Source organism: Capra hircus, chromosome 26 (genome assembly GCF_001704415.2).
Source record: "Capra hircus breed San Clemente chromosome 26, ASM170441v1, whole genome shotgun sequence".
Lineage (NCBI taxonomy): Eukaryota > Metazoa > Chordata > Mammalia > Artiodactyla > Bovidae > Capra > Capra hircus.
The window spans coordinates 17,467,660-17,482,134 of record NC_030833.1 but is presented as its reverse complement, the minus strand read 5'-3'; the positions used below and the strand labels follow the sequence as shown (position 1 = coordinate 17,482,134).

Here is a 14,475-nt window from a genome sequence, read left to right as displayed (position 1 = left end):
TCCCTGTTTTCTCCTCTACTATAAAGTTCCCAGAAGCCCCTTTGCTCCCTTCACCATCCTTGTGCCTTCACTTTAATTTGCTTCTCCTGATCTGTTATGAAAAATCAGAGACCAAACAAGATATTGAATCTGTTTTGGGAATAAAATTAATAGTTCTGAGTTGGAGTCTGAAAGACTCTCTGAGGGTTTAAGCCACATGGTCTTGGGAAAACCTTTTGTTGCCTGCTTCTTTCTTTACTCTCTGTTCTTAGGGTGTGGGCTGGTTAGACCCCTTGTCCTCAGGACAACCGAAATGTCTTCCATTGACACAAAACAAGTCGCAAGAGAACCTTCTGGTCTCCTTGAGATCTTGTGAATTTATACCATAAAAAGAAGCAGCTTGAATCAATTAGAGCTTGGGAAATAAGCCTCTCTATTAAGAGTCCAAGTGGGGCTTTGTTCGGTCATTGCTGTTGTTTCATATATTTGGAAGATGGTTTATATTGCAGGATGGAAATCTCTACAATGACCTTTCCATAATGTAAAATTAGTTTGAGAAATTCTAATTCCCCAAACAGAATGATAATCAAGTTAAACAACCACAGAGGAATAAACTTGCCTTTGAAAGCAAAAGAGTACTTACCAAATTAGATTCTTTACTGCATCCTCTCACTTAAAAGGAAAATGCAGTTATTCAATTTCCATGGACTAGATGCCGTCTCCTTTGTCACCGTTGGTTTTGGGCAGAATGAGGATTTTTCTGCCACGATCTTTCTCATTGGTGGCAGTGGGGGCAGGAGGGAGCAGGAGAATGGAAAAAAAGAAAAAGTAACATTTATTAAGTACTTAACAATGAGCCAAGCACTATACCAAAGGCTTTGTGTGTCTTATCAAACCCTCCAAACACCTTAGAGGTAGGTACAATTATTATTATTCCCACTTAACAGATGATGAAATAGAGGCCTAAGATGTTCAGATAATTTATCCAGCTACTAACCGGCAAAAGCCTGAATTTTAACTCAGGCAGTGTGATTCCACAGGCTGCATGCTTAATCATGACGGTATACAGAGAGAGGTAAACGTCACAACTAATTTCAAAAATTAGTCTCATCTTACTAAAATGCTACAATTTGAAATTTTGTAATAAAAAGGCTGCAAAACAAAAATGTATAAGCCAGGGATAGTTTCAAAATCTCCCATCAAGACTGGTTATGCTATAACACACACACTATAACTGGTTATGCTACTAAAATGCCACAATTTGAAATTATGTAATAAAAAGCCTGCAAAACAAAAATGCATAAGCCAGGGATAGCTTCAAAATCTCCCATCAAGACTGGTTATGCTATAACACACTGATTATTTTCTGTGAGGTGAAATGCGGATTTTTAGCTTGCTTAATAAATTACTAGTCTAAGTCAACTCCAAGGTAAGAACTTAGGAAAACTATAATACCAGTATGCATGCGCGGGAATTTTTTAAACCAAGATTATTATCCTCGGGAGAGATCTATGAAAATGTACATAATCTCCATTAATTAGTAATGGGGGAGATGTCAAAATGCCTACAGTGTTGACTGGCAGCAGAAGGAGGAAAGGTAAGGAGCGGGATGGAAACACTGACAAGTTGGAGTAAAACCATCACTTTAGATATTTCCAGAATAAGAAAAAAAGAAATTTTCAGGACTAAAATGTCAATACCATTTTGGTGCATTTTCCAGGCTTTTCCGAGAGCCTAAACGTTCAACATGCCCATGACGTAGCTACCTGGTTTGGAAAAGGTATTAGTGCGAGGAAATGACCCAACAAGGAGAGCTTGCTTTTTAATTTTCTGTTCCAAGCTCCCAAACAGCTTCATTTTGACTTTTCAATAAAATCCCCAAGGTTATCACAAGTCTGGGGCCTTTGAGTCTCAATAAGAGTCTCCTGTGAATTTTTTTTTCACTAGTTACCGACTTAAAACAAAAACCCAAATCACTTAATTGCTTTGCTTTGCTTTTTGGATTTTCGGTTTTTTGTTTTTGTCTTCAGAGTTAGTATTCATGTGGCACTTTCACAAATCCACATTGAAATGCAACAAAGCAACTTTAATTTGTGTGGATAAATATGACTATTCTTTCAGATCTATTATATTTAAACTGAGTGAAAAATACAAATAAACATACCATGATGGAATCTCTTATTTATTTAGAAAACTACCCTATGACTTGCTCCAGGCCCCCAAATAGATCATGCAATTTAATTACACTGCCAAGTAGTAATAGGTGGGTCATAATCTGTGAAGGATAAAGGCTCTGGTAATTAAAGATTAGCTCAGGAGACAGGAAAATAAAAAACTCCCTTTCCCTTTCCTTTAAACCTTGAGCATGCCTCTCCTTCTGTTTCAATGTCTTCATATTAAAACAGGAAGGGAAAAACTCAACCATTTCTCACCAGTGTGAAAAGTAATTTATATTTAGAAGACATCTACAAAGAAGGTCATTGCCCCCTTAACATTTAATTAAGGGATAAAGCTCTGGAAACAGAAAGTTGTCATGGGATAAAGATTTCTAACAGGTATTATTCAAGGAGCTGCAAAGATGGGACATTGTGGAAAATAAATGTCACGTCGAAGGTTTGATATTTACTTTCAAACCCTGACTGCAGTGGTTATCAGAACTAAAGTAGCGGGACTTGCCTGGTGGTCCAGTGGTTAAGAATCCGCCTGCCAGTGCAGGGGACACAGGTTCGATCCCTGGTCTGGAAGGATCGATCCCACATGCCACAGGACAACAAAGCCCGTGTGCCTAGAACCTGTGCTCCTCAACAAGAGAAGCCCCCACCATGAGAAGCCCATGTACCAAACGAAGAGAAGCCCCCCTCACTCGCTGCAATTGGAGAAAGCCTGCATGCAACAACAAAGACCCAGCACAGCCATAAATAAATCAAAAAATTTAAAGTAGCAGCAATAGTGTCCAGCTAGTGTGGAACTCGACCCTTCCAAGCCAAAGGACTTGCCTTGCCTCTATTTATTGAATGGATCTGGATAAGCATTTATATAGTAAGTAAATAATGTCAGTTACCTACAAATATATATACCCAATACAAAGAAGAGGAAAAACGTATGGAAAATGATACCTGTTTGGTCTACTCAAAGTAGTGAGTGAAAAGGAAGCAAGGTAAATGATTTCGTCTGCTACCCAAAGGCATGGCAACCTGTTTCTTTCATTGGTTCCCGTTGGCAGTTCCATGCAGTTGGATGGCCCAGATCCATCTTCCTTGGGTGAATGGAAAACACAATGTCTTCTTTTAGAGAGTGTGCTGTGTGCTGTGCTTAGTTGCTCAGTCGTGTCCAACTCTTTGCGACCCCATGGACTGCAGTTTGCTAGGCTCCTCTGTCCATGGGGATTCTCCAGGCAAGAATACTGGAGTGGGTTGCCATGCCCTCCTCCAGGGGATCTTCCCAACCCAGGGATCCAACCCAGGTCTCTCGCATTGCAGGTGGTTTCTTTACCGTCTGAGCCACCAGGGAAGCCTGGTGTATGTAGAGAGTGTACATAAGCTTTGGGGCTTCTCTAAAAGTTCAGTGGTAAAGAATCTGCCTGCTAATACAGGAGACGCAGGTTCAATCCCTGGGTGGGGAAGGTCCCCTGGAGAAGGAAGTGGCAACCCACTGCAGTATTCTTGCCTGGAACATCCCAGGGACAGGGGATCCTGGGGGTTACAGTCCAGGGGGTCGCCAAGAGTCTAACACAACTGAGCTCAACCACCACATAAACTTTAAGTGTTTCCTTTATTGCACAGGAATTTACAAAATACCAGCTATCAACACATGACCCAAATCAATGGGAGTTAACGTGTTTAAAAGGTATCATTTCTACCCTTTAGAAACTTAAAATCAGGGCTTAGGGGATTCTTGTTGCTACAAATTTCTCAGCTTTTACAACATAATCATTTTATCAGGAGCACAATAAGACTCTGTTAAAATAAAACCTAGAGTTTTCAACAATTAGCATAGCTTGTTATCATTACAAGCTTTAGACTTGGGCAAACTGAAGTACAGCACTTAGCCAAATGCTTTCATGTATACAGGTAACACTCTCATCACCACCAGCACTTCAAGGTAAGATCTTACAGCTGAATAAGAACAGAAGTTATGAAAGTTGGCGAAACTTTACATTGAATTACCTTCCTTTTTAAAAAAGCTACTATTTACTGGCACTAATTGAGAAAAAAAAATTCTTTCATTGTTGCTAATATTTCACCACTGAAATCCTTTGAAGGAATTCATGTCAAAGAATCACATAAACAAATATTTTTTTAGGAGTAGTGTACCTACTAAGGAGGGGCTTCCCAGGTGGTGCTGGTGGTGAAGAACTCACCTGCCAGTGAAGGAGACTCTGGTTCAATCCCTGGGTCAGGAAGATCCCCTGGAGGAGGACATGGCAACCCATTCCAGTATTCTTGCCTAGAGAATCCCACCGACAGAGGAACCTGGTGGGCTAACAGTCCATGGGGTCACACAGAGTTGGACACAACCGAAGTGACTTAGCTTACATGCATGCACGCACCTAATAAGAAAGGGCACCAAAATGGGGGGAAGACTTTTTTTTAAAGGTGATTTCCCAAAGGTAAAGGCATTTAAAAATTGCTTACTGTTACTGAGCCTCTGGGGCTTCCCAGGTGACGCAGTGGTAAAGAATCCATCTGCAATGCAGAAGACGCAAGATGCGGGTCCAATCCCCTGGGCTGGAAAGATCCCCTGGAGTAGGATACGGCAACCCACCCCAGTACTCTTGCCTGGGAAATTCCATGGACAGAGGAGCCTGGTGGGCTACAGTCCATGGGGTTGAAAAGAGTTGGGCACAAACCAACCAAGCCTTTGGGTTGTATTAATATCTAGTGGGAGAAAGAAAGGAGTCAGTTGATATAGAGAAGCTTATATAAGTGAATTGAGTCTTCTCATACAAGCAAATCCTGACACCTTTCATCATCTGAAATATCATGATGATGGGATGAGACATCATTTGATGTATTACAAATATACGGTGCTGTATGAGATTCCAAGAAGCTTTCACATACATCATCTCATTTCATCCATTTGTAACCCTGTGAGGGAGCAAACAGTGAGTCCATTTTAAAGATGAAGCCAGTACTGAAGGTCAAACTTAAAAGTGACACCAGACACAAAATTAGATCTTCTGCCTAGCAGGTCTGAACACTTTCCAATACACCCAAATTTTGAAAAATATTATTATTGGCCCTTGCACTGTTCAGTGTACTCTTTAGACATACCAGGAAGAGGGGAAGAGGCAAAGAGGCAGGAAGTGGGAGAGAGGAGAACTTCTGAATTCTCCAAGTAGTCCCTGCTTTGCTGTGATTATACCACTGTCTTCTGTGCTGCTTCTTATCACAGTGGATGCAACTGCTTGTCCCTGTGTAAACTGTGGCTTCAAAATCAGTATATGACCTTAAGCCAGCCACAGGCACAGACTGTTCTTTGCTTAGTGCTAAGAGAATGTTTCAGCAGTAACATTGCTTTATGTGAAAACTTGTATATCTTTTCTCAGAAACAGCCACTAGAGCTCTGATCAATGATTTCTACCACCTATTATCATCCTCAAGGCAAATTATGCTAACTTAACTGATTCGATACACTTCTTGGGTATTTACTTGGAAATTGCCCCCAGACATTCTGGCCAACCTTCCAGAAACTTCCCAGTTAGGCTACTCACTATTATTTTAATCTCATTTTCCAGCAAAGTCAACTAAAACACAGACAAGTCTTCACCAAGCTTGTGACTTACAACCATGGTTGGGTGGGACACTCGTTAGTCACTGCTATACAGACTTTTAATCTGAACTAGAATTTGAATCCAGATTCAAGTCACTAGCTTGAAATGCCTGGATACAGAATATCATAAATGAAGGGAAAAGGTAATTTACCATGAATGTTTATAAAGATTAGGTAGCGTTTTTATTATATGGACTTATATGATTCCTTTGGAAAAACTCTTAAGCTATGTCTGCCCCACTTTATTTATTACTAAGTATGGTATAAATTTGGGCTTCGCTGGTGGCTCAGACGGTAAAGAATCTACCTGCAATGTGGGAGACCTGGGTTAGATTCCTGGGTTGGGAAGATCCCCTGGAGGAGGGCATGGCAACCCACTCCAGTATTCTTGCCTGGAGAATCTCCATGGACAGAGGAGCCTAGCAAGCTGCAGTCCATGGGGTCCCAAATTTAGTCGAATATGACTGAGCGACTAAGCACAGCACAGCACATGATATAAACTTATCTCATTAGCCTACCTTATATTCATAAAGCTTATTTTTGAAACATTTATATGAAGATATCGACTAGGGTATTTGTTGTTGTTCAGTCACTAAGTCATGTCCAACTGTTTGCGATCCCATGGACTGAAGCACTCCAGGCTTCCCTGTCCTTCACTATCTCCTGGAGTTTGCTCAGACTCATATCCATTGAGTCAGTGATGCCATCCAACCATCTATAGGAGCATGAATTATTACTCTAAACTTGAAGCATGAAGAAGGATCATAACTCCAAAAACACTTGATTATTTCTCATACTAGTAAATATGAGAATATTTAAATAAATTAAACAGTGAATCTCTATGAATCAAAGCTTAATGCTAATTAATGTTAAGTAATATTAGTAAACATGGAAAATATAAAGATGGCTTTCACTCTCAGTGGGCTTACAATCCATATGAGAAGAAAAGAGAAAAATTTTAAAGTTATAAAAATTAAATCACAATATAAGGGACATCAAAAGGCAACATACTTTTAATTAACACTTGAAATGCAATTAGCAAAGTAACTACTATAAGTAGAGGAAGGAGAGATCATTTCTAGAAACAGTGGGCAGGGATGACTGTCATGTAAAAAATATATCAGCCAGATCTTGAAAGCTGAATCCAATAAGACAGAGATGGAGGAGGGGATTCGTGGTGGAAAGATTCCAGTGAGAAAGAGTACAGATGACAAAAACAGAAAAGAGTATAAATTCAAAAACTAACTTACAGAACTGCAAGCTAGGGTGACACGGAGAGTTCTAGTACGAAACAGTGCTGGAAAGGCTCTTTGGAACTGGACTGTGGAGGGCGTTGAAGGCCATGTTGAGGAGCTGAGGTTTCTGAACAGAGAAGCATCTTGGTCAAACTAGCACTTTAGAAAAATTAATTTGGTTGTGGTATGCTAGATTAAGGGCTTTCCTTAATCTAGCTCAGTTGGTGAAAAATCTGCCTGCAATGCAGGAGACTCCGGTGCAACTCCTGGGTCAGGAAGATCCGCTGGAGAAGGGATCAGCTACCCATTCCAGGATTCTTGGGCTTCCCTTGTGGCTCAGCTGGTAAAGAATCTGCCTGCAATGCGGGAGACCTGGGTTTGATCCCTGGGTTGGGAAGATCCCCTGGAGAAGGGAAAGGCTACCCACTCCAGTATTCTGGCCTGGAGAATTCCATGGATTGTACAGTCCATGGGGTTGCAAAGAGCTGGACACGACTGAGCGACTTTTTCACTTTCACTCTAGATTAAATGGACTGGGGAGGACTGGAGGTGGGGAGATCAAGAAGAACCCAAACCAAGCTCAGGAGTGAGAGGCAGGCAGTGGGATGGGAATGGGAGAGGTGAGAGCAAGAAATACTGAGGAAGAAGCCCACTCGTTTTCAATGTGGTGATTAGCATATAGTGTTGCAGCTTTGTTCCTTTCTAAAGTATCATCAAATCTGTGGGTTCCCAAGAACTGAATCATTTTAACAGTTGGGAGTAGGGAATGGGGAAATGGAGGAGTTCCTCATTTTAAATTTGCAACATCTAATACCATAGACGGAGAAGCCTGGTAGGCTGCAGTCCATGGGGTCGCTAAGAGTCGGACACGACTGAGCAACTTCTCTTTCACTTTTCACTTTCATGCACTGGAGAAGGAAATGGCAACCCACTTCAGTGTTCTTGCCTGGAGAATCCCAGGGACGGGGGAGCCTGGTGGGCTGCCGTCGATGGGGTCACACAGAGCTGGACATGATTGAAGCAACTTAGCAGCAGCAGCAGCAGTAATACCTGGATAAGTGGATAGGTTTTCTTCTTAATCTTATATCCTTCTCTCTCTCTCTTTAGTCACTAAGTTGTGTCCAACTCTTGCAACCCCTTGGACTGTAGCCTGCCGGGCTCCTCTGTCCATGAGATTCTCCAGGCAAGAATACTGGAGTGGGTTGCCATTTCCTTCTCCAGGGGATCTTCCTGACCCAGGAATCGAACCCGGGTCTACTGCATTACAGGAAGATTCTTTACTGACTGAGCTATGAGGGAAGTCCTGTATCCTTCTCTAAGGCCAAAATAAGATGTCAGCTCAAAAACTTTTTTTAAAAAAGTGTCATGAAGTGTAGGGATCAAAGGAAATCAGAATATTTTATTTTAAAAGAAAGCGAACTCTACTTGAATCCAAAGTATTTCAAATGTTTCCATCAGTACAACTGAAGGACAACCTCAAGAACCCCAGGAATCCCTTTATTCCTGTAGCCCTACACTGGAATTCCTATCAAAATAACTTTCTGATTTTGGATATTTGTGATTTAATGCATTTATTATCCAGAAATTCAAGGAAACTTGATTTGTCTCTAAGTAAGCAGGGGAAAAAATTCAGGAGAGTTTTTCACCAATTCACATCTCATGTCCTGATATTTCTGGTGTGTTAGTGAGCTTCCCTGGTGGCTCAGATGGTAAAGAATCTGCCTGCAATACAGGAGACCCTGGGTCAGGAAGATCCCCTGGGTCACGAAGATCCCCTGGAAGGGAATGGCAACCCACTCCAGTATTCTTGCCTGGAGAATCCTATGGACAAAGGAGCCTGGTAGGTTACATAATCCATGGGGTCACAAAGAGTCAGACATGACTGAGGGACTAACACATATACATATATACATATACCAATATGTGTGTATTGGTACATATGGTAATGCTAGTGGCATCCAGGCTTCTGCACTGAATCTCTGCAGCCAAGTTCAGGCCTTATCACTCACAGAAATGCAATCCCTTTGCCCTTCAGGGGCCCTTGAAATTGGCACACAATATTCCGGTAACACCACTTGCCAGAAAGATGGTGCCCGATAGAAAGTGGCCTTCCCCACATTCCCTACATTTCACTGCATGGCCCAGCATTCAGAATCCTGCCACCTTAAATTCTGCTTTTTCTAACCCCTTGGCTATTTTGAGACTGACAGTTGAGGGTGGGAACAGAATAAAGTCAGAAGGGGACACAGGTTTGCAGAGACTTGGGTAACTAGCGCTCTCTGGGCGCCTATACTGAACTTAGGGTGCAGATCTTCAGCCCTCTCTTTCTAGCCCTCTCCTTCCCTCATTTCCCCTTCCCAGGCTCCCCAACTGGCAGAACTAAGCTGACAAGTCCTAGGCCAGGGATGCAGAAACAAGTAATTCACCCACTGATCATCAAGTTTGGGCCTAAAGCAAATTTACATGTTTGGATAAAGATAAGTTGGGCTTCCCTAGTAGCTGAGACCCGTCTTCAGCCCTTGGATGGGGAAGATCCCCTAGAGAAGGAAATGGCAACCCACTCTAGTATTCTTGCCTGGAAAATTCCATAGGCAGAGGAGCCTGGTGGGCTACAGCCCATGGGGTTGCAAGAGTCAGACACAACTTAGCTACTAAACCACCCCCATGGCTTAAAACTGTTTGGCTTTATAAACTGAATACACATTGCTGTTAGCTCTCGACTTAGGGAGCTCTCTCCAAGGTAAGAATATGAGTTTGTTCCTTTCAGAAGCTATTCTTTTTATTCCAATGCTAGAAGGATGTGTGAGCATTATATAACATTTCCATGTACCCTTAAGTGGGTAATTAGGAGCTGTTTACTTCTCAGGATTCAATTTAAAGCTTTTTATTTTCAAGGCTGAGTTGAGGACCAGTACCGTGGTGGAATTAGACAAGGGGCTTGCACACCTTTGGCTACATTGTGTGTTGATGGCCACCTTCCTGTAGGTACCTCCCCACATATAGTCACACCACTGCAGAGCTAACGACTCACTAATTTTAAACGCATTCAGTTGCCAACCCAACAGCCTTTGATATAACTTTATATGCTATTGGATTTTAATCTTTTTGAGTATTTATATATTTTTTCTTCTCTCATCCCTCCAAAATTAATCCTAGAGTTTTGAGAATCTGGGAACTTGGGCAAAGGAGAAGGCAACACAGCAGACCAAGAAATTTGAAATCTCAATCACTACTGTGTCACCCAAAGCCAATGTACCTTTTTTGTTTCCACTGACCCAGCTCAAGTCATACAATCACGTGAGTAACAGAACACAAAATCCAGGTGTTATTACTGAACATGAAAAGTCTGAAAAGTAATTAAACGTGTTCTAGCTTCCGTGGCGGTGTCATTTACTCTAACATGCCTGTCCTTAAGCCTCTCTCTCTCTTTACATTACCGGCACACACCGTTGCACCATACTCACACATCCATCAGCTGGGACCTGGGAGTGTGTATTTTTCCAACTGGTCCTCAGCATTAGCTGTCAGCTGCACAAACCTTCCTTTGCTTTCTGCATCTGCTGCCCTGGAACGACAGAAGCTTCTTGCAAGAATAGCTCCCGGGGAGCGTTCCTGACAGATGCGCGCTCTGCTTTAGCAAGGCGCTCGCTGGAAAGTTTCTTCTAACCGCTCACACCCGCCTCCGATCCGATCCCCGAGCTGGCAGGACGCGAGCTGGCTGGGACTCCTCTTGACAGAGGAAGGGTTTTACACACACCCTCCTAGGCTGCCCAATACAAGAAACAGTCTTGCAGCCAGACTCCTCCACCCCCAGCGAACAGACCGTCCAAGGCGCTCTGGTGTTTCGAGAACACCGAAGTCCCCTCCCTGCTAAAGGGCGCGTGAGCTCTGCTCTGCAGGAAACCTGAGCACTGGAGGTAGATGGGATGGGTGGCGGCGGGTAGAGCCGGGGCGCAGCGGAAAGCAAACGCCGGAGGCAAACGGGGCGCAGGAGAAGGGAGATTGGGGGCCGCGGGAGGGGGCAGGGTGGAAGCCGGGCGCGACTGGGAACCGAGGGGAACTGGGCACTGGAGCCAAGCGGGCTCTGGAAGGGACACGCGGGCAGGAACCCGCGAGCGCTGGGGAGGCGCTTGCTTGGCGATCTGCCCCGGACTCCCTAGAGCCGCAGAACCGCCGGTGGAGGCGGGGTGCTAGGAGTTGGCGGGGCCGGGTGGGGGTGGGGGGGAACCAGAGAGGGGCGTGCCTTCGCCAGGATTGGCTGCAGGAGCCTGACGCGAGGCCCCGGGGGTTGGCTCGGGGGAGTGGGAGCCGGGTGGGGTGGGTGCTGGGTGCCGGGGCTGCGGGCTCCGCGAGCTCAGAAACATGCTGAGGTCCCGGCAGCTGTTCCAGCAGCGACAGCGGCTCCAGCAGCAGCGGCGGCGGCGGCGGCGGCGACAGCGCACGGCTCCGGCGGGGAAGGCGCCCGGCGCCCATGCCTCCGGCCCCGCGCCGCGGCTGCGCTGACCTGGCCGCGACCTCCCTCCGCGCGCCCCGCCGTTCGGGCCTCTGGGGGGGTTCCCCAACCGCGGCCCAACTCCGCCACACCCCTCTCCCCCGGCCTCCGCAGCTCGGCATGGGCGCGGGGGCGCTCGCCCTGGGCGCCTCCGAGCCCTGCAACCTGTCATCAGCCGCGCCGGTCCCCGACGGCGCGGCCACGGCGGCGCGGCTGCTAGTTCCCGCGTCGCCGCCCGCCTCGCTGCTGACCTCGGCCAGCGAGGGACCCCCGCTGCTGTCGCAGCAGTGGACGGTCGGCATGGGCCTGCTGATGGCATTCATTGTGCTGCTCATCGTGGCGGGCAACGTGCTGGTGATCGTGGCCATCGCCAAGACTCCGCGGCTGCAGACGCTCACCAACCTCTTCATCATGTCGCTGGCCAGCGCAGACCTGGTCATGGGTCTGCTGGTAGTGCCGTTTGGAGCCACAATCGTGGTGTGGGGCCGCTGGGAGTATGGCTCCTTCTTCTGCGAGCTCTGGACCTCGGTGGACGTGCTGTGCGTGACGGCCAGCATCGAGACCCTGTGTGTCATCGCCCTGGACCGCTACCTCGCCATCACGTCGCCCTTCCGCTACCAGAGCCTGCTGACCCGCGCGCGGGCGCGGGCCCTCGTGTGCACCGTGTGGGCCATCTCGGCGCTGGTGTCCTTCCTGCCCATCTTCATGCAGTGGTGGCGGGACAAGGACGCCAAGGCGAGCCGATGCTACAACGACCCCGAGTGCTGCGACTTCATCATCAACGAGGGCTACGCGATCACCTCTTCCGTCGTCTCCTTCTACGTGCCCCTGTGCATCATGGCCTTCGTGTACCTGCGGGTGTTCCGCGAGGCCCAGAAGCAGGTGAAGAAGATCGACAGCTGCGAGCGCCGCTTCCTCAGCGGCCCCGCGCGGCTGCCCTCGCCCGCGCCCTCGCCCGGGCCGCCGCTCCCTGCCGCCGCGGTGGCCAACGGGCGCGCCAACAAGCGGCGGCCCTCGCGCCTCGTGGCCCTGCGCGAGCAGAAGGCCCTCAAGACGCTGGGCATCATCATGGGCGTGTTCACGCTCTGCTGGCTGCCCTTCTTCCTAGCCAACGTGGTGAAGGCCTTCCACCGCGACCTGGTGCCCGACCGCCTCTTCGTCTTCTTCAACTGGCTGGGCTACGCCAACTCGGCCTTCAACCCCATCATCTACTGCCGCAGCCCCGACTTCCGCAAGGCCTTCCAGCGCCTGCTCTGCTGCGCGCGCCGGGCCGCCTGCGGGAGCCACGCCGCCGCCGGGGACCCGCCGCGCGCCTCGGGCTGCCTGGCGGTGGCCCGGCCGTCGCCGTCTCCCGGGGCCGCCTCGGACGACGACGACGACGACGACGACGACGACGTCGGGGCCGCGCCGCCCGTGCGCCTGCTGCAGCCCTGGGCTGGCTACAACGGCGGGGCGGCGGCGAACAGCGACTCGAGCCCGGACGAGCCAAGCCGCCCGGGCTGCGCCTCGGAATCCAAGGTGTAGGGCCGGGCGCCCCTCCCCGCCTTCCCCGGCTTCCCCAGTCCCGGGCGCGGGCCGTGCGCTCCAGGAGCAAGAGAACCCGGGCGCCCCTGAACCGCTTCCCCGGGAAAGAGGTCTGTGTTTACTCGAGACCGAAAGCAGGTGAACTCGAAGCCTGCGAACCTCGTCTGCATCATCCAAGGGCAAATAGGAAAGCCACGGACCGTCGCACAGAAAGGAAAGTTTGGGGAGAGGTGGGAGAAGTTTGGGGATGGGTGGAAGAGTGGCTTGCTGATTGTTCTTGGGGTTCTTTTTCTTGTTTCTGGTCCAGCCTTCTGTGTGTGCGTGTGATGCATCTTTAGAGTCCCTCCTCCCCCCGCCCCCCCGCCACGTGGCTTTTAACACTTTCTGCGATGACTGGGAAGGGAAGGGGGAAGCGTTAGGAGGTAAAAGTCTCTCGACTTAGCTTCCATCCCATTCCTGGGAACAGAAGCGGTCAGCCAGAGAGAGAGGAGAGAGAATGACACTTTATCAGGACGTTGTTTCCTTTTGCTTTTCAGAGAAATTCCATTTTAATTTCTGAGGAATTATTTCTCCTGTTCTGAAAGCCGAGGGCAAGGATGGATGCAAAAATCGCGTTTCAGGAAGTTTTATGCTCTTCTTGGAACAAGCCTCACCTTGCTTCCCTTTCGGAGGGCAAGCGGGCTGTCCCTGAACGCCTCCTCGGTGGTCAGGCTGAGGGGTTCCTACCTCACTCACACTGTGCACATTGCACGGCCAGATAGAGAGACTTGTTTATATTAAACAGCTTATTTATGTATCAATACTAGTTGGAAGGACCAGGCGCTGAGCCTTCATGACATGTGACTCTGTCCATTGAAGACAGGACAGAAAAAGGAAAAAGAAAAAAGGAAACAATTCAGATTACTGCACATGTGGTATAAACAAAAAATCAAAACAAAAAAGCCGTGATTCAAAGTGGCATTTCTTTTTGCACAGTATTAGGAACTGTAAAGTCCACAGAAAATGTTATTTGCACAAAAAGAAATGAAATATTTTTTAATGGGGGTGGGGTGGGGCAGATCTTAAAAACTAAAATAAAATTCAGATTCTATCTCTGTTGTCTGTTATGTTATTGAGCTAGCAATTTATTGGAAAATACCTTTTTATACTCTTTTATCATGGTACTGTATCCATATTATAAAAAATTATCTTAAGGATTTTTTTTATTATTTTTTTATGTCCAAGGGCACACGTGAATCTGCTGGTGAAATTTAGCACTTGTGTGTAAATACTATTTCCTCTGTGTGCTTTACCAAGTATTTATACTCTGGTGCAACTAACTACTATGTGAGGAATTTGTCCATGTGCAATAAATACCAATGAAGCACAAAAAAAGATTATGTACTGTGTGTCTGTAAGGGGGGTCAGTGATAATGGAAAAGACAGTTTGTTTTGTTCGCAATATAGACTGGATTTCCCATAGAGCTCTTTTAG

General features: G+C 46.9%; 1 protein-coding gene and 1 long non-coding RNA gene across 2 annotated transcripts in view; one reads left to right on the top strand and one right to left on the bottom strand.

The window, feature by feature from the left end:
- Positions 1-3,231, bottom strand: part of LOC106503642 — a 48,076-nt gene extending 44,845 nt beyond the window's left edge. The window contains exons 1-2 of the long non-coding RNA XR_001297328.2: positions 3,096-3,231; positions 623-749 (exon numbers count right to left, since the gene is read on the bottom strand). This is a non-coding gene — a long non-coding RNA (uncharacterized LOC106503642). The remainder of the gene's footprint in view (positions 1-622; positions 750-3,095) is intronic.
- ADRB1 (adrenoceptor beta 1) lies at positions 11,412-13,080 on the top strand. Its single transcript, XM_018041732.1, has one exon. The coding sequence runs from the start codon at positions 11,458-11,460 to the stop codon at positions 13,000-13,002; it is 1,545 nt and encodes a 514-aa protein (XP_017897221.1). The 5' UTR covers positions 11,412-11,457; the 3' UTR covers positions 13,003-13,080.